Raw genomic sequence first — 24,740 nt, forward strand, 5'->3', positions numbered from 1 at the left:
ACCGTAAAGGGTGGGGGAGGGGGGGAGAAAGTCTGAAAACTAGTAGCAAAGAGAGTTTCTAAATGGGATTTCTCAAGGAATCAGAAAGGGGGTACTAAGAGGAATATATCTAACAAAAAATAGCTATGTATATATAAATAAACTTAGCAAAAAAGTTTTATACGACCTGGAGCCGGTAAAAATGCAACCTCGTAGCTGAAGCGGCAAACGAGATCTGGGTATTGGACGCCTAGCATTGTGGGATATAGGGAGGGCCCCGAGCCAGTAAATAGCTCTCGAGCTTTGGTATAGGCCGAGTCGGAGCCGATGAGCGGCTCCAAACCCATCCAGCAAGAATGAAGGCGAGATTGACAACTTAACATCTATAATTTATCTTAGTTGTGTTACTTAATCTGGATTTACACCCGAGATTATCTCTAACCTTGGAATTTGTATAACTTGTTAAGTATGTAACCACTGTATATATTGTATCTGTAATCTTAACTGCTTATCTCGGAGCTTTTCTCCCCGGGCCTGTGCTGAAAATGACATGAATCCAGTCGGACTATCCCGGTCAACAAATGTAAAATAAAATAAATAAATATTTCATTTGGACTGGTTTGCTATCCTCCATTTGTTAGAAGTATTGGGTCCTGAAACAAACATGACCCTCTTTGTGTTTCTTGTACTTTTCAGTGGTTTCAGGCTGCATGGAATTGCACTCATTTCTTTTGTTTACTGAGACTTTATTTGCCTTCTGAGTTGTTTGTTTAGTTTGATGAGAGTGCTTTTATTCTGCTGAGTGCAATTTTTACCATGATTTTCTTCCTGCTGTTATACAGCCTGTTGACGTGATAACATCAGGGTGATTTGTTTTTTGAGTTAGTTCTATATTTATTTCTGTACAGCTGCCTCTATGAAGCTACTAACATGCTTGCATAGGGTTTCTGTGAACAGTTCTGTGTAAGGAGTAGTGTTCTCAGGATTTAGAGGGGGCTTGATATTTTGCCAGGTCATCACTTAATAGTAGGAAGTTAACCTTAGAGTAGCTGCTGAACATTCCAGTGTTAGCTGGGGTTCCAGGTTTTATTTTTACTTCAGAGGAGACTGTTGTGGGATCTGACCTTACCAGACAGGATGTTACACTAGGGGGTGTTTAGCACTCTCTCATATTAATGAGGACCAGCTCTGGTATGGCTGCTCCCTTGGTCAGTGTATTGACAACCTGGTCCAGGGAGTTTCTGTTTGCAAAATCAAGGAATCTATGTGCCTACAAGTTTGGTGTTATACATGATTCCCAGTTAATACCAGAGTAATTAAAGTCAGCCATGACTATGGTATTGGGCTGGATGGTGAGTGTCTCCAGTAAGCTTAAATAAGTGTTATGGGTTTCCTGGGTCACAGAAGGGGACGTATAGCTTGCAAGGAAGTGGTATGCGATTTTGCCATTGGTGATTTGAATGTGGAGAAGCTCAAGCGCATCATTCTGTTTGACCAGCCTTATGGTATATTTAGTTTTGATGCAAATCAAGACACTTCTACCTTTAGTCCCGGCCTGTGTAGTGGCTGGTCTAAATGTGTGGAAGGCATTATAGTCTTGCACTGCTGAGGTGCTCTCCGTGATTTTAAACCATATCCCAGTGACTGCGTAGATATCAGCCATGTCTAGGGTGAGGAGAACTTGTAGGGTGTGGAGTTTCTTGTTTAGACACCTGACACTAAGTAGCGATACCTTTAGGTTTTCTTGGTTTTGATTTGCTGCAAGGATTGTCATGTTAGCATTGCCTAAAAAAGCACTACGGGAGAAGACAATGCTTTAGCTAATATTCGAAAGCCTAGAGGGGAGAGGAGCAAAGCAGCACGACATATCTCCCATCTCCTATAATTACAGATATTTTCACCCCCTAAGAATGACACCAGAAACTAAACGAATTAGTAGTCAGTCCTGTTCTGTTCATATTGTTGCATCATTCTTGGAGAACATATAATGCTGCTCAGTGCTAGGCTCATAAAGGTCTGGGACACAGACTCCAAAAGCACCATCATGTCTCTCTTCACATAGTCTAGGGAGGTATGTCTCAGATCATTTACACCCACATGGACTATGACTGGGTCATACTGATACTTGTGGTCTAATGATCTAAATGGATGCATAATCTGGCAGATCCTGGCCCCTGATAAGCAACTGACTGTGACTTTCTCCTTACTCAGCCTGGTGAGAGGGACATCAGTGTCCCTCATAATGGAGTCTTCAGTGATCGGAATATTGAGTTGTGAGGTGGCTTGAGTCTCCATGACATGTGTCTGTATGTATGTTGTTGTGGGTGCTGCTTGAAAAGAGTGGACTTGGAGTTGTTGAGGTCATTTGTTATTTGTGCTTCATCCAGGAGGTCTTTAGGGTTTAGGAAGGTTACATTTAAGCACCTCAGCTTATGTGGGCCTACGCATCTGGTTCATGCAGTGTGTGTACTGCAGACAACCTGTTTGACATCAGCAGTGCTTTTGTGTGAGACCTTTGCTTCCAGGGAAATTGTGTAAATACATCTCTCACATGCTTTATCAGTTTGCTTGATAATTAGCTGGTTGTCAGTGAACAGGAGGCAATTTCTACATTAATTCAGTATACCCATATTTTGCACCAAGATGGTAACATAGATAGTTGGAAAGTTCATATTGATGGCATCAGGCTCCTTTTTATTGATTAGATGCTTGCTCTGGGAATACAGAGTAATGATAGGAGTATGTGGTTCGCAACTCTGGGGGCGGTACTTGTCACTGCACAGATTAGTTGCCATATGTACTACTAAGTATTGGTGAAATTTCAAGGGTACTTTTAGTAAGAAATGTGAATTCAAGGTGTTTGCATCTATAGAGGGCACTGCCAAACACTTGTGGGAAACTACTGTAGTAGACCCAGATGATTTATGGATGAAGTTTTTATGCTTAGCAGTTAGGGTAGACAGTAACTAATCAAGCATACTTATTAAAAAGAAAGCATTAGCTTTGTCAAAAATGATGAAAAGTGGGGATTTCCCCATATTGGCTACTGTTAGTGCTGGTCTTATCACAGCTTCACTCTGCTGGGATTCAATGTCCCTTTGCTTCTCCTCTCACCAGAAGCAACCATTAGCACCAATTCCAAGATGAGAAGTAGGCCACAGGCTCTTTTAGTGATCAGCAGTCTTGTCCCAGAAGATGCAGGGATTTGTAGACTTGTTATGGCCTTTTCCAGGTAGATGCATCGAACAGCAATCAGACCAATCAGGAATGTCCCAAACAGGCACTCACTGTCCAGTCAGAGACGTTCTTTAATCAAAGACCCTCTGCCTCTTCTCTCACCAGAGCATAACAGTAGCATAAATTCCAAGCTGGCTTCAATAAAACAGTTAGCAGGCTTTCTGATGATCAGCAGTCTCCAGTAAATAATGTCCCTATGCTCCTTTCTCTCACAAGGAGCAAAACAGAAGCACTAATCTCGACATGACCACTGAGAAGCAGAATGTGAGCTCTCTATAGATTGGTGGTCCTAGACCAGATGTTACAGATTTCAAAGCTAAGATGTAAAAAAGGGGTTACTATCCTAAAAGTTCATAATGTGCACTAGGCAGTTTGGAAGATATAAAAGAGGGGGCAACTCAAGCTTTAATAGTCTAAGGGGAGAGCCACCAATTTTAAAAGAACACGATTGATTGGATGGGAGTGGGCAATCAGGATTCTGGCTGTATGGAATACAGCAGGAGGGCAAATAAATTTAAATAGCTTAAAGGAATGTGACTTTACAAAGTGATGATCTTGTGCTTACTGACGATAGCCAATGACAGGGTACAGGCAAGGAACTATGTGGTCGAATTAACATAAGAGGCGGGCAACTAGAGAATCAGCTAATCAGCAAAGCAACTATACCTCCAAGAAGATTCTATTTTAAATGCACTAAATGAAGAATGACGTGATGCAGCCCCAGTTCATGACAACCTAAAAGGTTATTTTCTCAGTAAAGTTAAAAGTATAGTTGTGTAAGTAAACTTACAATAACAATAGATGTTCAAATGATCTCTGCTGCAGTAGTCAGAGCTATATGGGTTATATCCTGACAAAGATATAACAACTGGCCAGCTTCCAAAACTTCACGGTACCCTCGGACTGAGCTGACTAAAAGAAAAGTTTTGGCACAAACCCTTCAGAGCTTTCCTGCCAGTAGTGAGAGAGGCTGAACCCTTAAAAGACAAAGCTAAGAAGAACAAAAAAAAAATGTCCATCATCATCTTCTTTCGGCTGTTCCCATTAGGGGTCGCCACAGTGGATCATCTGTTTCCATTTCATCCTGTCCTCTGCATCGACTGATCCGGCATGTAATTATGAAATGTTCTCCGCATCAGTAATTTGGCAGAGGTTTTATGCCGGATGCCCTTCCTGATGCAACCCTCCCCATTTATCCGGGCTTGGGACTGGCACAAAGAAATGCACTAGCTTGTGCATCCCCAGTAGCTGAGTTCAAAAAAAAAAAAAAAAAAAAAAAATGTCCATAATCTAGCATAAGAATCACATCAAAAAAGAAGGGGGATCAGGGGGAGAGCGGGTGGTGCAGAAGTGATCATTTGAACATCTACTGTTATGCTGTTTACTTACACAACTGTACTATGTTCATCATATTGATCACTGCTGCAGTGACCTTAGCTATATATGGGTAAATTACTCTTGCTTAGTACATTTAGGAAGTAGAAGGAGAAGAGTCTTTCCAAAAAGCCATATATGAAGACAAGTCCCTGGTAGAGCAGGCCTTGACCCTGCCTTCAACAGTTTTGTCGGGTTTACTATCAGATGTTCGACATGACATTGTTCAAATGTACAGATGTCCGAACCAAATGTTTGGAAATCTGTACACCGAACAGTGTAAATGTCGAACCCAGCATTTCAGTGCAATCGAAGTTCGAAAATGTCAACTACACTGAAATGCTCCTACCAACGCAACATACTACAACTTTTTTTTTGCAGGGGAAAGACCCCCCTGCACCCCCCACACCCCCCTACTGATATATACAAACTCCAAGATCGCACTACAGTGAGGGTAAGGGTACATTTCCCCATCCCCACTATAGTGCAATCTGCACTGCAATGTTGGAGCTGACAACAGCGGTTATTTTGCTCTTGAATAGCCCTTCCCCAAGAAAGAAAAGCACAGGCTGAGTGACGATCCATGAAAGCCTCAGAGGAGTGTAGTCTTCAGTGGCTGTAAAGCTCTGGAGAGCTTTGGGCCCAAACTTATATTTCAATCACCTCAGCTTGAGCTGACTGACAGTTTGGCATGTGGAAGGTGCCATGAATCTTTGAAAGCAGGCTGGCTGTTATATCCTTGGCATAATATAACCCATATAGCTAAGGCTACTGCAGCAGTGATCAGTATTATGAACATTTTCTGTTTTTCTTTATCTAATATCCTTGTTTTAGCAAAGACTTGCAGATTGTTTTGTAACTGAGATCTCAAGAGAGGTAACTGAGATTCCTATATCCAATGTGTGATCCCTAGCAATCAAGGAGGCTCACTCCTCACCACTGAGGGACTTTGTGAAAGATTTCAGCATGTATGTTGTGACGGGTCCCTACTCCAGGCCAGCAATCAAGGAGACTCAGTCCTCACCATTGACTTCGGTGAGAAATGGTCACTAAGAGCAAAGATGGATTCACACAGTATTTTCAAATGCAACTCCCTGCATCAAGCACAATTTCCCTTAAGAGCACACAGGGAGCATGTTCCAGACTTGGGGTTGGACTCTCCTCTCTCAAGACCAAACAAAACTCCAAACTGGCCACTTTGGAGCTCTGTATCCCTGTTCCCAGTAGCTGACATACACACACACACACACACACACACACACACACACACACACACACACACACACACACACACACACACACACACGTGAATATTTGAGTTCACATACACACATATATCTGGGAAAAGCTAGCACAGATTTACTAGCTGTGTCCCTTTCTGCCCAGACTCTGAGGCAATCACACTGCCACCAGTCAGCTACCCTAAGGCTCTTACAAAGGGTACCCAATTATACTGTGCAAAATGAATACTAACGCAGATGGTAGAGTGTGACCAAAGCAGCAAGGCTTTCAGGAGTGGCCACAGTGTCACTAAAACAAGCATAAGTACTCTCAAGATGTTAAAAGTATTCTCCAAAGGACCAGCCACAATGAAAGGTATTAAAATATTTAATGATAAATAATAAAACAGAAAACAGGAGAATACTGAATACAATAAACAACAGAGTTTCAACCACAGAGATATAAAAATAATATATTTGGGTAGTTTCTCACAGATGCAGAAAACAATACTAAACTAGTCTCACTAAATATCCCTGACTGACTAAGGAATTACAGTTCCCCGACTACTTACTAAAGCAAGGTAAGCTGACGTGTGCTGAGTGTCTTACCACAGCAAAAGCTAGATGATGTCTCTCTGTGTCTGTGTGGATGTGTATGATATATATCCTGTCAGAAATCTTTCCTGTCAGGTTCAAAAGTGCTGCTGTGAGAGTTCAAAAGAAACCAGATGCTGGTTAAAGGATGAAATCACCTCTGGTCACCTGACTCTAGTACAGTACACACACAAAGCTTTCCTAAGATCTGTGGCAGCATCTGAAAACTATAACACAATTTCAAACTTTTCACCCTCCCAGGGTTCTCTGATAAGCATACACATTTGATCAGTTGCAACAATACAAACTAATACACATGCATAAATTCTTTCTGTCTAGCAGGACCTACTGTTGATGCATTTTTAACACAAGTAACTTTACAACTGAAACAACTGTACAAATCGGTGTGATAGTCAAATAATATAAAATTCTTTAAAAAACTGCAGCTCGTTATGCTGGTATATATACACATGTACTGCCCTACTCGCCTTGGCACAGATGGCAGTACCTCATAACATCACACAATAGTAGCAACATTAACAATGTAAATAACTACAAGCCTATCGTTTTGACATATAACACAGACAGCTGTTTTGAAAGGGTCCTTTAGGTTAGTATATCACTGGATTTAACAGCACTGCGTAACATTAATCATTACATGGATGAATTTATGTCAGGTTGTGAACCATGAAGTGACTGAGTTTTTATGGAAATGTGAGAGATACTCTAGACAATAGTAATACAAAAGATGTAGTTTATTTATATCATTAAAAATTATTTGACTCCATTTCTCATTACTCTATACTTACTACCCTAGTTACCCTTGGCAGCAACAGCTTGGATTAAAAATTGGCTTATTATCAGGAAAGGAAGGTAAGGATGCATTATAGTTTTTCTAACACTGGATCAGTTTAGAAAGGTACCCCCTAAGGCTCTGTGATGGAATCCTCTCTATGTTATGCTTATATACACACTTTCCCCTAACCACATGTATGGGATACCAAATTCACAGATAACTCAAAGTTAGGGCGAATGATAACTTTTTTCTCAATGAAGTGAATTTATAAAACTATTCAGACCCTTTATATGATATGTCTTTTCAACACAAATGCAATATTATACACTTTAGTCGTACAGACAATAGTTTTAAATTCTAAGTTTCATAAATATTAGCCCAAGAAGAGCATGACTGAAAGTATGAAAATAGGATCACTGGTTTCCAAAGTATTCACAGGAGTGTCAAGGCTCTTTTAGTTTAATGACCGTGTATTCCTTGTCAATACCCACTCTCAGGCTTTACATCCTTTATCAAGGGGGGGAAGGCCAGTTAGTCCCAAGGTAAATTTGACAGTATCCATTAAGCCTTTGAGGTTTAGTGTGAAGGAAGATATTCAATCACATTGCTTAATCTCTAGAGGAGGTTTATTACAGAGAAAGGGGAGGTAATGAGTGGTGAATTTATCTCTCCATCACATTTTCTTTATCTGCCGATGAAGGTTCAGGAATGCGGGTCAAGTGTTAGCAGTTCTGTTTGATTTATTGAGACATAGGAAGTCAAGGACCAGCAGGTCCCTAATGGTGTGGTAAGTGAAGTACATGTCATCCTTTGGGAGACTCTAAGCCATAGTGTATTGGGACAAGACTTCCAGCCCTTCCTGGTAACCAAGATTTTTAATACTAGATATGTTTTTAATTAGGAATCTGTGCAGCTTTTTTGAGTTTGTTGATATATCAAGAGAGGTTCATCCTAAAGGGAGTATTGTATTCTATAATGGGTGTGATCAGTGCTGAATACAGGAGAACAATTACATCTCTGGATCTAGACAAAATACATTTGGGTATTATTTGTGCTAAGTAGAAGGATTTTCTGACTGCAGTTGCTACATGAAGATCAAAAGACAGGGAGCTATCAAACTAAGTGCCAACTCCCTGACTACCTTTTTGTGTAGTAAGGAGTGCTGTTTATATTTATACTATATATTGTGGCTAATTTCTGTTTTCCAAAAGAAAGAATAGTATACTTTTTAGCATTCAGTTTAAACCCATTATCAGTACACCAGATATAAGGTAAGCTCTAAGGTAAGGGAACTCCTTAGAATGACACTAGCTATTAAGCCAATCGTTTTCAATTTTGGTGAAGGAAGGATTCCAGTCAGATCCTGAGTCTTACCTGCATCTGTCTACATGCATACAAAGATCCAGCACTGTTTCTCTCTATATGTCCTTCAGGGTTTTGCACCTCATGTCATTCACTTACACATGTGGGAGGGTCTGGCATAATGGTTAAGGTCTTAACTTCTTAGACAAGAGGTACAGGGTTTAATTCTGACCTCTTTATTCGGTAGGCTTAAAATGATTTTCTAGAGCAGTTAGCCTAATATTCATTTATGACCCTATACAGCACAACCATGTCATAGTCATGGCTGTCTTGAGAAAGGGTCTTGAAGATCCTTGTGACATCAGTTATCCTGGCACTTGAAAGGTAGCTGACAGTTACTCTGTCTTTGTCCTGCCAGATGAGTGGGGAATCCATAAACCTAACAACCGAGTCCTCGGTCATTAAATCATTTTTTCTCAGTAGCAAGTTTAGAAACACTTGATTGAGAGCAAATTGGCTGTTGGTGAATTGTTGATGTAAGTGTACATGAAATTGATAAGCTGAGGGATTTCTGTAAGGCATGATTTTACAAGTTATAGGAGTCTTTGGTAAGGGTTTATTTACAGCATCAGCATGTGACGTTTTTTGAGTGTACTGTTTGAGAATGTGGCCGAGGTACGGGGATGACTGTATGATGTTCACTGTTTACTGTTAATCATGGGAGAGATTTCTCCATAATAGCTGTATAACTTAACTGCACCTCTTACAACCAGAGTTTTCTCTGTTATGTAGGAGTGTATTATCAGTGAGAATCAGACAGTTATTATTCTACATTATGATACCACATGCTTGGAGGCTGGTAATGGAAGGGGAGCAAATTTGTTGGCCCTCCATATTGTCCAGTGCTAGCTGGCTAAGTGCAGAAGGAAGCTAAGGTAGGACTGGGTAAGTATCATCAGAATTGTATCAGTGGTGCTAACAGAGAGAGATACTCACTGTGCAGATGCCTCCAGAACAGTTAGAAGCAAATTAGAGCAGCCAAGCAAAGACAAGCATAAGGTAATGCTGTCCTGGACACAACTGAGCCAACAGTCAACTAACAGAACAAATGACAGTTTGGGACCACTGACAATGGAAAACATGAAAATATGTTCACTGTTCAATTACAGCTACAGTGGTGTGGCACAGAGCAACAACTCAGAGTGCAACCATACAATAAAAAACAATTAAGTAAAACAAAAGAAATAAAAGAACCAGCAAGAAAACAACTCTGTGTGAGCCAGTGGAGCTCAGACATTTAGAAATTGGAAGCTGCAAAAACAGATGTAGTAGTTTAAAATTTCTATCTAAATCAAGTGTGGTAAATTTTACTTTCCTGATGAAGAAAGAATTCAGAAAAATTGTCAAATCAGGTGGAATAATGTTTAATCCAGTGTACAGAGACAGCTCAGAGCAGACTAGAAACAATGAGAACAATGAATAGAAATTAAGGAAAACAAAAGAACCAACCAGAAAACAGCTTTGTGAGAGCCAGCAGTACACCCTTTTCTTTGACTCATGACAAGCTCAGAGTTACTAAATTCAAGCATGGGGGGTGGAGGGTGCAACCTCCCACACTAGAAATTTACAAAAAAATAAATAAATAACTTTATAAAGGAAAACAGTAATTGTCAAAAGTTGCTCTTCTCCAGAAATTTTGCATTTTTTTTTTTAATTTTAGGACTCAGAATTACAGGTTTCAGAATTTCAATGGATGCAGCACAAAGACACAACTTCCATAATCTATCAACATCATGATTTTGCATATAGTTGGGTATGTTCAACACGTAGGTGCAGTGATGGATAGGTCTTTGAACTGCGAGGTCATTGGCAACATTTTAAAGAAGTATTATTTCGTTATTTCATTATTAAATATATACTCAAACCTATTATATTTAGACAGTCTGAATGTTTGCTTACCTCATTTAAATCAGTGGTAATACCTTACACCAGTAATGGATCAACTTTTTGTATGTATGGCATTAGGGAAAAAACATCAAAAGGGTCCAACAGTTCTCTACCAAGAAAAGGGCAGGTAGCAATGGTACAGACAGATTACCTAGACTTCAGTAGCACTCAGTCAGATACAGAATTTGGATAGATGAGGCATAATTATGATCTTTAATTGCTCTAAAGTTGACATCTTGCCAGGTACTTTAGACATCACTTTTCTGTGCAATTATTATTCCACAAAAAGTAATTGCTATATGGTCAATGTTTAAAAATCCAATCATAACGGAAATTTGTTCAAAAGTATTAGTCAAAGATGTTGGAACCTTTTACCAGTGAGTCTCAGAAGGGCCACTACCATAATCACCTTCAGGTATAGTAGAGCAGCTCTGGAGTCTGATGAAATGGAGGCTCCTCAGAACATTTAAGAAGGTCCTGAGACTGATTAAGCAAATGTTTTGTAATGCACATGTGCATTAATGCTCTTCCTGTTACTGTGAAATGTTACCAGCAGTTGATCACAGCTACCAGTGTATGGGGCTGACGTTGGACAGCTTTATGGGTTTAAACATTTATGGACTGGAATTCAAATGTTGTTGTTGTTACTTACCCAAGCACCCTGCTGAACTCGTTTCTCTCCCTCTGAGCCTCCACTGACAGGTAATGTTCTTTAAGGGCCACCTGCTCTGATCGAGCTTGTTTTAGCATGGCTTCTGTTTCTGCTTTCTTCTGTGCTTCCTCTTTTTCCTTCTTCCGCCACTGCCTCTCTGCTGCTTCCTGACTGCGTTTTGCCCTTAGTGCATCCTGAAAATTAAGGAAATAAAACTAGAAGCACATTTACATTTTTAATGAAGCTGTGTACTAAAGTGCATTCTTCAGTAACTTTTAGCTTTTATGGAAATCAAATGTAAAGTAGAACTGTGGGTGGCATTTGCTAATCTGTTTACAGTATCAAATGCCAGACTCTGTCACTGTAAGCCTCTTTTAAACCGTAAACATGTCTTTGAGTGTTACCCACATACCAGAAAGGTTAGTCCTTTAGGCATCAGTGAAAAAAGGCATATGCTGGAAAACACCAATCACTTCCAACTGGCAGATGCAGAGTCAGACCAACACACACACACACACACACACACACACACACACACACACACACACACACACACACACACACACACACACACACACACACACACACACATATGCACATTCCCGCACACACACATTCCTGCAGACACGCACACACACAAACACACACACGTGCATGCACACACACTCACACACCCACACTCACATATACATGCATGCACATTCCTGCAGACACACACACACACACACACTATATATATATATATATATATATATATATATATATATATATATATATATATGTTCCTATCTAATGGCTGAAGTAACGGAATGCCGAATTACAGATTACCGAGACCGGTCTGCCGAACGTACACATTTAAACGGCTGAATAACACTATGCCAAAGCACTCTACAGTGGGGAAAGGGAATTTATGCATTTCCCCACTGTAGTGCGGTCTCGGAGTTAGTATATTTAAGTGGGGGGGTGTGAGGGGCACAGCCCCACACACAGGGGGTGCAGGGGGATGAAGCCCCCCTGCAAAACATTTTTTTAAACTACTTACATATACCAACTTCAAGACCGCACTACAGTGGGGAAACACATAAATTCCCTTTCCCCACTGTAGAGTGCTTCGGCATAGTGTTATTCGGCTGTTTAAATAATCGGCAATGTGTACGTTCGGCAGACCGGTCTCTGTAATCTGTAATTTGGCATTCCGTCACTTCGGCCATTAGATAGGAATCCATATATATATATATATATATATATATATATATATATATATATATATATACACATATTTATAGTTATTCAACATTTGCTTACTGGGAAAGTCTGACTTGGAATGAAGCCAATTGTCAGCAGAGGCCTGGGGGAAAATGCTGCAGACACAGGTCTTTGAAATGTGGGAGGAAACCAGAGCACCCAGAGGAAACCCACACAAACGCACAGTACATGCAGACTCTGAACAGAAGGCACCCCAGCTGAGAATCGAACCTGAGAACCTCTTGCTGTGAGGCAACAACTGTACCGTCGCACCACTACCACTAAAATTCACAACATTGAATCCCATAATATTGAAAAAAGTTAGGAAAGCAACATGCACTATATTCCAGCACAACTACATACTGAAGCAAATAAAAAACAAACCATATTACACTTCTCCAATTATAAGCAGGGGGACAAGCCCTCCTGCACTCACACACCCTGCTACTTAAATATATCAACTCTGAGATAACACTACACTACACTAAGATGTGTTATGTTGTAGTATAGCAAGTAAGAAGGGAATATGACTGAGGTTACCTATGAAACTCATGTAAGCATCGGAGAGATATATAGTAATGTGTAATGTTTTAACAGTGAAGTAGTGTTTCTAACAGAAGGTTAAGGATAGTTTTCTGCAATTTAAACATGCAGTCAAGAAGGGTAGAATGGTATGTTTGCCATTTTGTTCTGTGTAGTGAGAACTCGGAGTTGATATATTTAAGTAGCAGGGGGTGTGGGGGTGCAGGGGGGCTTGCCGCCCTTGCTTATAGTTGCAGAAGTGAAATATGGTTTGTTTTTTATTTGTTTCAGTATGTAGTTGTGTTAAAATATATGAAATGTTGGTTTACTATGTATTCACAATGTTATGGGATTCAATGTTTTGAATTTTCAGTGTTTTGAATTTTCAAGCTTTTGGTTTCACTGTTTTGAATTTCAATATTATATACATGCATGCACATTCCTGAACAGATACACACATACATGTGCACGCGCAAGCACATACACACACACACACACACACACACACACACACACACACACACACACACACACACACACACACAGACACACACACACACACACACACACACACCATACCAAGATTAGCACATTATTCTTGTAATACTGACTTGCAATCAGACATACATCCTCAAACAGTGAAAAGGCGCATGTTGTGCACTTAGGTTCATCCAAAATAGAACAGTGAATCACCAATACAGATTTTGCCAAAGAAAAAAATGGTCCACAAGTTAGATCCTTCAAAACCACGTTTTGAAAGACTTTTAAAATAAAATTAATACAACTTGATGAACGTTTCAAAAACAAATGTAATCCAGCTAAATATGCTTAAGCACTTTCATCCCTCATAGACTTGGGACTTCATCAAAACCATTAATAAAGCAATTAAAAACCTTTATATAATTTATTTAAATCAGTCATATGATACTGGATTAATTTAAAGATTTTAAAGAGCCAGTACCACAAATCACAGTGTTTACAACCCATACATATAAAAATTCACATCTCACAATAAATCTGTTTAAGTGTGAGCACAAAAAACTTTTTGACACCAAAAATTATTATACAATAAATATATATAATAGTCAAAACACCTCACTGCATTTTTCCTTGTTAATAAAAAATTAATAATATTGTTTTGCAAATATTGCATCTCAATAAAAAAAATGAGCTGACAGATTAGCTCTCCCTTTTTCATATCTGTTTCCCAGGAACCTCCTCTCAAACTTTTTTGGACTATTTCTAATATTCTAAATAAAAACTTTTTGAAAGAGGGACAAGAAAGTGTATGTCTGAATAATGCATTATTAGTATTTCTCCTGGCAATGGCATGGGTATGTTTGTATATACACTTACAAAACTGCCTTTTGGTCTTACCAATGTAAACATTGTTACAAGATGTGCATATAGCTATATAAACTAGCCCCCAAATAACACAATTGCCCTCCTCTAACTCTATCTCCATTGTTGGGGACCCAATGGAAACCTTTTTCTTTTCCAAAATGTAACAATAATGTTATTTATTAATTTATTAAAGGTAAGTTGACTGGATCCTACGTTCCATTTTGAGCTAGAAACTTCTTCCACAAAAAAAAAGAAAGTACACTTACCGTAATAGTAGTTGTTCAAATGATCTCTGCTGCAGTTCCTTAGATATGTATGTTATATTCTGCCCAGGATATAACAGCCAGTCAGTTTCAAAAGCTTAAGGGCACTTTCCATGTGTCCAAACTGCTATCAGTTGGAGCACAGCTGAATAACCTTTTGTATTATAACTGCATAATGTTTGTAGATGTGGAGCATTTCTTCCCAGACTTCTGTTGAAAAGGATCATTTACAGTTCAGCCAGATAATCTTAATTAATAAATGCAAATAAGCAAACAAACAAATATAGATAAATAAATAAAATGTATAGCAACCATAATCAAGAGACCACTCAAGCTAAAAATGCTGTAAGGGGCCTCTGTCACCATTAGGAATCAGTCATCCGAATAAGGGGAGACACGAGGTCTTTCTGTACGGTCTCTGCCACAGCAGTTAGAACCCTGGACCACAGCAACCTAGAAAAAATACTAGGCAACTGATCACTGGGACCATAAGAGGCACAGTCATATACTATTTTAAGTAGACACAGTTAAAAGTTCTTGCAACCCTTTATGAGTATTTAATAGTGTCCACCTCCCAAATCAAGCCGGCAATACATGATAATCCCGGTGTAAAAAAGTTATGTCTGCACATCCAATCATTAAGACTAGCCTTAAAAACAGACAAAGTAGCAATTTTCTTAACCTGTAGAGGTAACATATTCCATAGGTTGGGAATATGTTGAGTCAGGAGCACATCATACCTCGCTACCTCTTAGTACAAGAAAGTTGCTAATATAAGAGAATTTATGTTAGCATGCACTTTCTGAAGGTTATGAAGTCTGAAACTCAAATGTAGGTCATTATTTAATGACTTCAATCCTTAGCGAGTTGCCAGAAAACCACAAATTTTATGAGGAAAAGACCAAAAATATGAGGTAAAAATGTGGAATTCGGTATAAATATGGACAGTTGAGAGGTACAGAACCCATCCATCCAATGAGTCTTGTTTATATGTTGGTGTAAATTTAAGCCCCTGGTTCTGGTGTTTGTAGCACAATTGATTTTTATGAAGAAATAGGAGGTCAAATAAGATTAAATCTTTTGTGGCCTGAAACGTGAGACACAGGTCATCTCACAGCATCTTGTAGTATACTGAGTATAAGAAGAGTTGTGCCAATCAGTTGGAATTGTTGAAAGATTTAAGGTCTTTACTTTTTGTATAAAAAATCTTGTGGTCTTTACAAATGAGGCATATCCTTGCATTTGTACATAACACAAGGGGGAAATTTATTAGATGATGGGTCTGATAAAGGAAGAGTACAGTGATAAAATGACTTCTTTGGATTCTGAAGATATTCTCTTGGAAATTAAGTGGATCATGTAACAGGATTTCCTGCCTGTGGTGGACATGTGGAGATCAAATGAGAGACAATTGTCCACATAAGTACCCAGGTCTCTTATGACCATATCTGTTTGAAGAGGAGCACCACTTATAATGCATGATGTGGGAAAATATAATTGTGCAAGTTGTACTTAACCTGTAACAGTTGATGTTAGATTTCTCACTGCAGTAGTCTTAGGTTATATGGATTGTGTCTTACTCATGTTTGTATACTTACTTTTTGACGATACAAAACTGTTAGTTGTTGATTGTTTTATTGGTTCAGGATGAGAATACTCCTCCTTAACTTTTGGGCAAGAAAGTTCTGAAATATTTTAATCTGACTGCTGATTTTTCTTCTTCAGGGCTGTCTATTCAGCAGTTTTGGAGAAGGTGTGGGTGGGAGACAGAGTTTTTGGAAGCTGTCTGGCATCTTAGGCAGCACTGATGAAGTTGAATATTTATGGTTATGGGTAAGTACAACTTACACAACTGTACTTTATCTCACAAGATGGACTTGCTGACACAGAACATGGGCTGTCTAATTCACCCCAACACATTGACACTGAATTTGACTCTTTGGTTGATAGAATTTTAACATTCCTTAAGCACCACTTCTCTGAGGATGTGCTTAAGGTTTTAGAGGAGGATAGATACCCAATTATAAGGAAATGCTATGTTTCTAAATGGAAAAGATTGTCCTTATGGTTCCATAAAAAGAATCAGGATCCTTATCCAATGAGTATTCTTAATACTCCTGCTTATTTGTGTGAGTTGCTCAGTGTTGGGTTGGCATTCTTTTCTGTCAAAGCACATATGTCAGCAATTTCTGCATGCCAGCCTCTAAATCAACCACTTTCTTCTCGATTTGAGATCAAACAGCTTTTGAAAGATGAAACCAGACCAGAGGAATTTTTGTTTTAAGTTTTTGAAAGATGTCTTAAACATTAAACCACCAAAGTGAGCTATCCACCCTTCTTAGAATCTGTACTATGTCTTGGAAAAGCATAACCTATTTCCTTTTGAACTTACTGTAGCTTCATCTCTCAAGTTTTGTATTTAGAAAATGATATTAGTGGTAGCTTTGCCTTCTGCTGAAAGGGTATCAGAGCTCTGATGGCCATTCCACCACTTCTCATTTTCCATAAGGATAGTATTACTCTCTGAACAAACCCTTCTTTTATGCCTAAGGTTGTTAATGAGATCTCTCTGAATCAGAACAACTTTCCTACTTTTTTCCTTCACCTCAGAATAAACAAGAGAGGATCTATCGTTCTTTGGACATACAAAGACAGCTCAGATTTTTTTTAAATAAAACTAAATCTATCAAAAATGTCACCAAACTTTTCTCTTACTAAGACAGAAACGTAGGGACTCCTGTTTCCAAACAAATTATTTCTAGATGGATTTCTAAAGCTATTTAATTTTGATATTCTTTGCATAGCAAACAACTCCAAACTCCAGTTAAAGCACATTCCCCATTAAAACTGAAGCCTCTTCTGGAGTTTTCTTCAAAGGTATAGAGTCTAGATTTATCCTTCAAGCAGATACTTGGTCTGCTATCCACACCTATTCTCTACAACTAGAGCAAGGTTTGCAAGGTCCATCCTTCTAGGCCTTTTGGACCATAACACAGCTCAGCCCTCTTCTTCTTCTTAGACTTTAGGAATCTCCCATCAGTAATTAATAATGCAAGGAAGGACATAGTACACTTTGTAAGAACTTACCACAGCAACAGATGTCTGATTGATCATTGTTGCAGTATTTTTCTTTCTGTTTGGCTGATATGGATTCATATTTTTTCTTCCTTTCCTTTCTGACTTGTACATATATCTGTAGAAATGTGTATATATGTATATATATATATATATATATATATATATATATATATATATATATACACATATAGCTGCCTGTACTTCTGCTTCAGTTTCTTGGTCTGGGACAGCCATACAACCCTTATGTACCTTTGCCTCTTTCTGGATCAAGTGATATGTTGGACATATGGCATGAAAGGGGAGGTCCTAGGCTTTGTTATACTGATCAGATGTATGGATATTCTTGGCAGGATATCCCATCAGCTGGTAATATTGCAACAGTGATCAGTAGGACAGATACTGTTATTGTAAGATGTTTATCATACTGATCACTTCTGCAGTATCCTATATGGGTTACATCCTGCTAAGGATACAATGGCCGGACAGCTTCCAAAGCTTAAGGGTTCCTTCCATGCAGCCAAACAGTTAATCAGCTCAAGCTGAGCTGAAGAAAAATAATGGTTTGGAAGCACTCCAGATCTTTCCTTCCACCGAAGAGTGCTCATCCTTTGTGCTTTTGAAGACTGACAATCAGCTAACGCATTCTATCCCCCCTCAGGGAAAAAAAAATTCACATTTTAATTTTATGACTGAAAGTGAACTTTTACAGTAAAATTATTTATTTTATGCTGAGAAAAAGTGTTTTTATAGGCTATCACATGACTTTTAGTAACTCTTAAACAGTACTTTTATGGAAAAAGAGTTGTTAAAACTAATTGAAAACTACTGCTTCCTTGGGGGAAATTTATATTATTTTATTGTTGGGGGCTGGGTAAGCATTTAAAGTGCTTTTTACTGTATTTTTGGTAGAAAATGTGACCTTTATATTTATCTGTTTTGTCAACTATTGCTGCCAGGCTTCCCATGGAATTGGGCATCTTTTTCAGGTATACAGTGGAACAAAATACAGGATTCCTTGGTTCTTCCTTTTTCCAGCTACAAAAAGAAGAAACTTAATAAACAGCCTTTGCCACTGTAACAGGCTACTAAGGTGCCACATATACAAATGGGTGACTATGCTGTGGCCATTTCTGGTTCCTTAGACCATTCATCTTGTTTCCTTGGTTCCCTTTGGTCTATTCCTCACAGCCAGCAAGGACTGGGGTTTAGACACATGATCTGCAACAAGGAATGACCATCTTGTCAGTCTTAGCAGAAGGAGCAGGGAGTACCTCTCTGCCTAGCCAGGCTGGAATGCCTGTACCAAGGGAGGTTTTGCTGGCAAAATTGGGTCTGTTTCTTCAAAATTTCCTGTCAGAAAGAAGCAAAACATTAGACATATATCTTCTTTTGATTCATTTACCTTATACAGGAGTGATTTGTTAGGCTTAGTTCAAGCTCTTGCTCCTTAACTCCTGCTGTTTCTGCCAAGAGAAAAAAAGGATTGTTCATTTTTGAAGCAGATCAAGATTTTGAAGAACAAAATGATTGTGAAGAGATGACTTTTGTTTTTTCTCCTCGGGTTTCTGGTTCAGATTCTGAGGACAGTGTTGCTTCTGTTACTCCTTTTGAAGAATTCTCATTGTCTGCAACTATTTCCAGAATAAATCAGTTGTTTTAATGGAAACATAATGACATTCAGTTGTCTCTGAAGAAATATTATTATTAAATGCAACTGGAATTTCCTGAACCTACATGAGTTCCTCCTGTTCTTTCAGCAATGAAGGGATATATTTGTTAAGCCCTGTAACTTGTTGAACAGCCAGTCTGCTGCACCAAAGAAAGCAGGTATAGTGGGCAAAGTTCCTCAGTCTTATGTGATTTCATCTTCTAACCCCATATCAAACCCACCAGTGATTTCTCTGGTAAACTCAGCTGCTATTAAACATCTAGTGAATGCAAATACCTCCTCTTCTGACAAGTGTGGGAAAGCTTTTCACAGAATTGGGAAAAGGGTATATTCATTTGCACCACTTGTTTTTAGGATTCTTGGCTGTCAGGCTCATATGCTAAAGTTCATACTTGCCTCTTTTAAGAATATGAGGCATATCCTATAACTGAAAAGTTCATCTCTTGACTTCCCTCCAAGTAGATTATTCTCATCTAAAAAAGCTAGTTACTACTCCTACTACTTTTTGCTTGATAAAGCACTCTTATTATAGGATAGTACCCCACCAGCCCAAAACGAGTCCTTTGAAAGTTCTTAGCTCAACTGGTGAACCTGGGAATATTGAGGCAATCAATCCTCTCCTTCTCCCACAAAACACAAATACACGAGAGAGAGATGCAACGGCCAAAGAGAACGGGCTGCTCTCTCTCAACAGGACTGGCAGCAAGACAGACAGGGAGGAGAGGCAACCACACACAATACATACCCAGTCACACATGGTACCATCACAACTTCAAATCATACACATACTCACACAAAAACAGCAGAGGCCACCAAAGCAGACACCCAAACAACTACCACCTCACGACCCAACACATGCAACACATAGACCACACAGTCAGAGTAACAGTCCACAGCCCTTAAGGCCAAACAAAATGCCAGACACACTTGTCATTGGTGATTCCATAGTCAGACACCACCAGACTGAGTAAGGAGAAGGTCGTATGACTCAGTCATTGTCCACGCTGGTGTCAACGACCTGAGATGTATATCCTACCTTCACCTAGAATGATGCCACAATACAGTGATAAGATGATCAGCAATGTCTGTCTGCCTGGGATGACATGCTGGACCTCAAATTCTAAACCTACCACCCTAGAACACCAAAAGGAAAAATTCTCAATATGGAGAACATCGATGTCTGTGCTGTGACAGAAACCTGGTTCAAGGCTCCTGAGAGCACCCCAGCACTAACAGGTTTCACAAAATCCGGACAACACCAAGAAAGGAGGGTGTCCATATTCATAAAGGACACCCACACCTCGGAGACCATCCAGGTGCAATTAACCATAGGCAAGACTGCTCTGCAATTTGTAGCATGTTACAGGCCACCCTCTCAAACTCAGGAACCTCACATGGCCTTCCTGAAAACATTGGAGGGATAAATGTATCTCCAAACACCATCATACTAGGTGACTTCAACTACCCTAATATAGACTGGGAACACTACTCAAGCCCGAACACTCTAACCCAAAGATTCCTGGAGTTCATAAACTCAAATGCCATGGAACAACTAGTCACCATCCCCACAAGAGGTGAAAACATACTTGATCTCATCATCACGAACATGGGATCAAAATGTTCTATACCCTCACTGGTGAGATCAGATCATAAACTAGCTGGAGGTCCTCATCCCGCCCCACCTGAAACAAAAAGACCACAGTGAAAAAAAACTAGTGTGGTCTCCTTTAAGCTGAGCCCCCAGTAGGTATTACAAAATCAAAAGCTGAATCACTTACAAATGCCTTCTACCAGCACCTACAGGACTGCATGGATCAGGCAATCCCAAACAAAACTAAGACTCTCTGTACCAAAGGCAAGCGTCCAGTCTGGTGGACCCCAGCCATAAACAAGCTCTACAACAAAAGGAGGAAGCTACTACAAGATAGAGCAAAAATTTGAAAAGGTAAGACACCTTTGATCATTGTAAGTAAAAACTAAGAGCTCTCATAAAATCATCCAAGGCAAATTTGGACTCTAAAGACAATCATAAGGCCTTCTTTAGCTATGTTAGAAACCTAGGAGGAAACTCCCAGATATGCTCAGAATTAGTTCAAAATGATGTGAAAATTACTGAACCTACACAGATTGCAGGTGAGAACTGCCCTCACTAAGGCAAAAACACAGCATCCATGCTGTGTGCTTCATGAACTCAACGAGGAATTAAACCCACAGTTAGGACAGCTGTTTAATCTTAGCCTCACCTCAGGATGACAAGCCTTATCTGCAAAGCCATGGAGAGGATCATAATGGAACTCATAAATAAAGACATAGGGAACTTGCAGACTTTGGATCCAACCCAGTTTGGCTTTGTCAAAGGCAGATCCTGCCTCTTAAACTTGGTTGACTTTTTGAGACAGTCACCAAGGCCATTGATGAGGAAAGGCAGTCCATACCTCATCAGCTTGAATGTAAACCCATACATCACAAGATGGGTTGCAAACTGGCTAGCGACAGAACCCACAGGGTCAGAGTTGCTGGAGCCATGTCAGACTCAAAGCCTGTCACAAGTGGTGTCCCATCTACTTTTCTGAAGTACAAGCAAACACAGGAGGGTTATGCTGACAAAGTTTGCAGATGACTCACATCTGACACAGATATCCTCCAGAAGGGCCTCACAGAAACGGATAACTGGTGCCAGAGCCATGGCCTGAAGTTAAGCCAAAAATGCATAGTCATAGCTACCATATAGGTGACAATCCACTGAGCACAGAAAAGTCATCAGGGATCTGGGGACCCAAGTTGACAGTAGTCTTCGTTTGACACTCATGTTGCTAAAGTAGTTAGGAAAACCTTCTATATCGCCCACCTGATCATGAAGGATTCACATCTAGATCAAGGGGTCATCGTCCCCTGAGGTCATCACTCATTAGACCTATGATTGAGTACAATGCCCGTTCGGAATGTATCTGACCAGACACCTGATGCAGCTGAAAGGCCCCAAAAGTTCCTCACCAAAAGGATAAAGGGTCTCAAAAATATGTCTTATGCTGCCCGACTGAAAGAACTCCAGCTTTATTCAGTCTCATACCGCTTGCTCAGAGGTGACCTGTGCCTGACATATAAGGCCATGTCAAACCCAGATTTGATGAATATGCTTCACCTCAAAAATCTAGATCCGGAGACTTAAACCTTGACACGGTTATAAATAGAACGTGCTGGAGGACAGATTCATCACCCAGGTACATGTGAGGCAGAGCACCTCGCTGGCCTTGTTCAAGAGGAATCTTGACCAATGGATGGGAGATCGCAGATATACCCCAGGGATTACTTCAGTGTCACTGCTTGACAGAGGCACAGAAAAATGATAGGCATAGTTTTTATTCAAACTAAAGGGGTGGCGAAAGCCACATAACTATGGGCTAGGCTTATAAATGCCCTTGGGCAGATAGCCTAGTATGAACCTATGAACCTATGAACCTATGAACCTATATGTTCCCTCACTGATGGACAAAATTGCATAGTGTAATCTTATTGGTTCTCAAGTGGCCACCCACTTTTTGAAATGTGCTTATGATTCTGCTGATGCTGCCTCCAGGGCTGCTGCCAGTGTTATGGTTATGAGGAAGTTTGCTTAGTTGCTGAGGATGTTAAAGCTGAAATTTGGACTTCTCCCTTAAATAGACGGGTAGCATTTGGGCCATCTGCTGCAGATGTCCTTAAAATGTATGATAAAACAGGCAAGCTGATGCAGAGAATTTGTACAATTTTTCAGCTTTCCTTCAAGTTTGTCAGGGGGTTTAATTACACCTGTACAACTTTTTACAAAAAGCAGAATAAGCAGATACAGTAAGCTATTGGCAAGCAAACATTTCAAAAGCAATGGCTGGGTGGTTTCAGGCGACATTAGGTACCCCAAGAATAAAGGACAGTCTAAGAAGCCTGATTTACTTTCTTCAAAAACCTCCCCAAACCTTTCCCAACCTAGCAGACCATTAACACCTCCCAAAAATCTGAAGCTCCATTTCTCTCTTTAGCAACAGATAACTTCAGACAAATGGGTTCTGAAAGGGGTCCATCAAGGATACAGGTGGCAGTGGGAATCTGTCCCTCCCTCCCAAGGAATTCCTTCTCATTTGCTACATTCAACTTCTATTTTCCTTCCTGTCTTTCAGCAATTGCTATCTGGGGGTTTATAGATGCCACCCCCACCACATCAGATAGTTGAAGGTTTTTATTCAAGAATGTTTCCTGTGGCAAAAAAAGATTTGTATAGACCAGTTATGAATCTTTCCTTCCTAAACCAGTTGTGATAATGTCCAAGTTCAAAATATTATCTCTTCAAAATGTGTTGCCTCTCATTCCTCATTTTAAGTTTTTTGGTGACCTTAGATTTAAAGGATGCTTATAATCAAATAACTCCATATTTCAGACATTTCTTAAGGTTTTCTGTGTCTGGACCATACTTTCAGCTCTCAACATTGCCCTTTGGACTACCCATTACTCCAAGGGGTATTTATAAAATGACTTTCTCCAGTTATAACCTACTGCAGACTGCAAAGTATTCACATTTTCCTTATTTAGACAGCTTGCTTATCTTTGCAGAATGCTTCTCAAAGTGTCAGGAATCTCTCACTTGGGGGAGATATCTACTATACAGATGGAGGTTCCAGGATAGCGTCCACATGTCTTGTTTAACTCCTCACAAGGTTGTCTTTTAGGGTGTCTTCTTGGCACTTCAGTTCAAACAGCTTTTGGAGTTGTGAATTATATGCAGCATACCTCATTCTGAAAACAATGGCAGGGATTTGTAATGTAATGAAGTGAATCATTGCAAAGAGACAATTTCATGCATTATTGTATCCTTATTGACCTGACCTAAGCATCTATATTTATGTATGATTACCGTAGTAAACGAGCCAGCAGTAAGAACATATTGTACAAGTCTTAAAACATGTAAACTTCATGTAAGGAAAACAAAAGCACATTCAAGAAGCAATATCTTCAATTTTCCACATAAACATAATTCATCAATCTGCTAGACTATGTCTCTGTTACAGAATGTCACCGTTTTTCTTGGATGTATCATTCACAGCCATTTTTCTATGTGCTTTTATATCACTTGTACTTGGCTGTTCAGTTCTAGCCTTATTATTTTTTTCTCTTCTCCTCTCTATGAGAGGGTTGGTATAATTACTGAAAAATCCAAAATGACAAACTATTGAACACGAACCCAGTAGCACAATAACAAGTGCCGGACAGGCGTTTTATTCAAAATAAATTTATTATAAAAATGAATGGTAAGCGCTTTCGGCTATGCAATACAAGCCTTCATCAGACAATCTATTGAACACATTGCTTCAGTTTTTAAACCTTGTAGCATGTAACCAATTGACTAATTAGCCAATGATGTTCCAGCTCATTAACATTAAATGAATTTCTAATCCTAGTTTAAGCATAAAATATTTCATAATTAAACCATTTATATAATTATAATTATACATACTATGAATTTATTAAAACGAATGAATAATACTTG

At 39.4% G+C, this 24,740-nt stretch overlaps 1 protein-coding gene across 2 annotated transcripts in view; it reads right to left on the reverse strand.

Annotated features, from left to right (window-relative positions):
• Nucleotides 1-24,740, reverse strand: part of CFAP45 (cilia and flagella associated protein 45) — a 613,456-nt gene that overhangs the window by 140,043 nt on the left and 448,673 nt on the right. For both annotated transcript variants that reach the window (XM_044078323.1, XM_044078324.1), the window contains exon 10: nt 11,102-11,295. In XM_044078323.1, the coding sequence (XP_043934258.1) occupies nt 11,102-11,295 (194 nt within the window). The remainder of the gene's footprint in view (nt 1-11,101; nt 11,296-24,740) is intronic.

This window comes from Protopterus annectens, chromosome 7.part0 (genome assembly GCF_019279795.1).
Source record: "Protopterus annectens isolate FY-2018-M chromosome 7.part0, PAN1.0, whole genome shotgun sequence".
Taxonomy (NCBI): Eukaryota; Metazoa; Chordata; order Ceratodontiformes; family Protopteridae; genus Protopterus; species Protopterus annectens.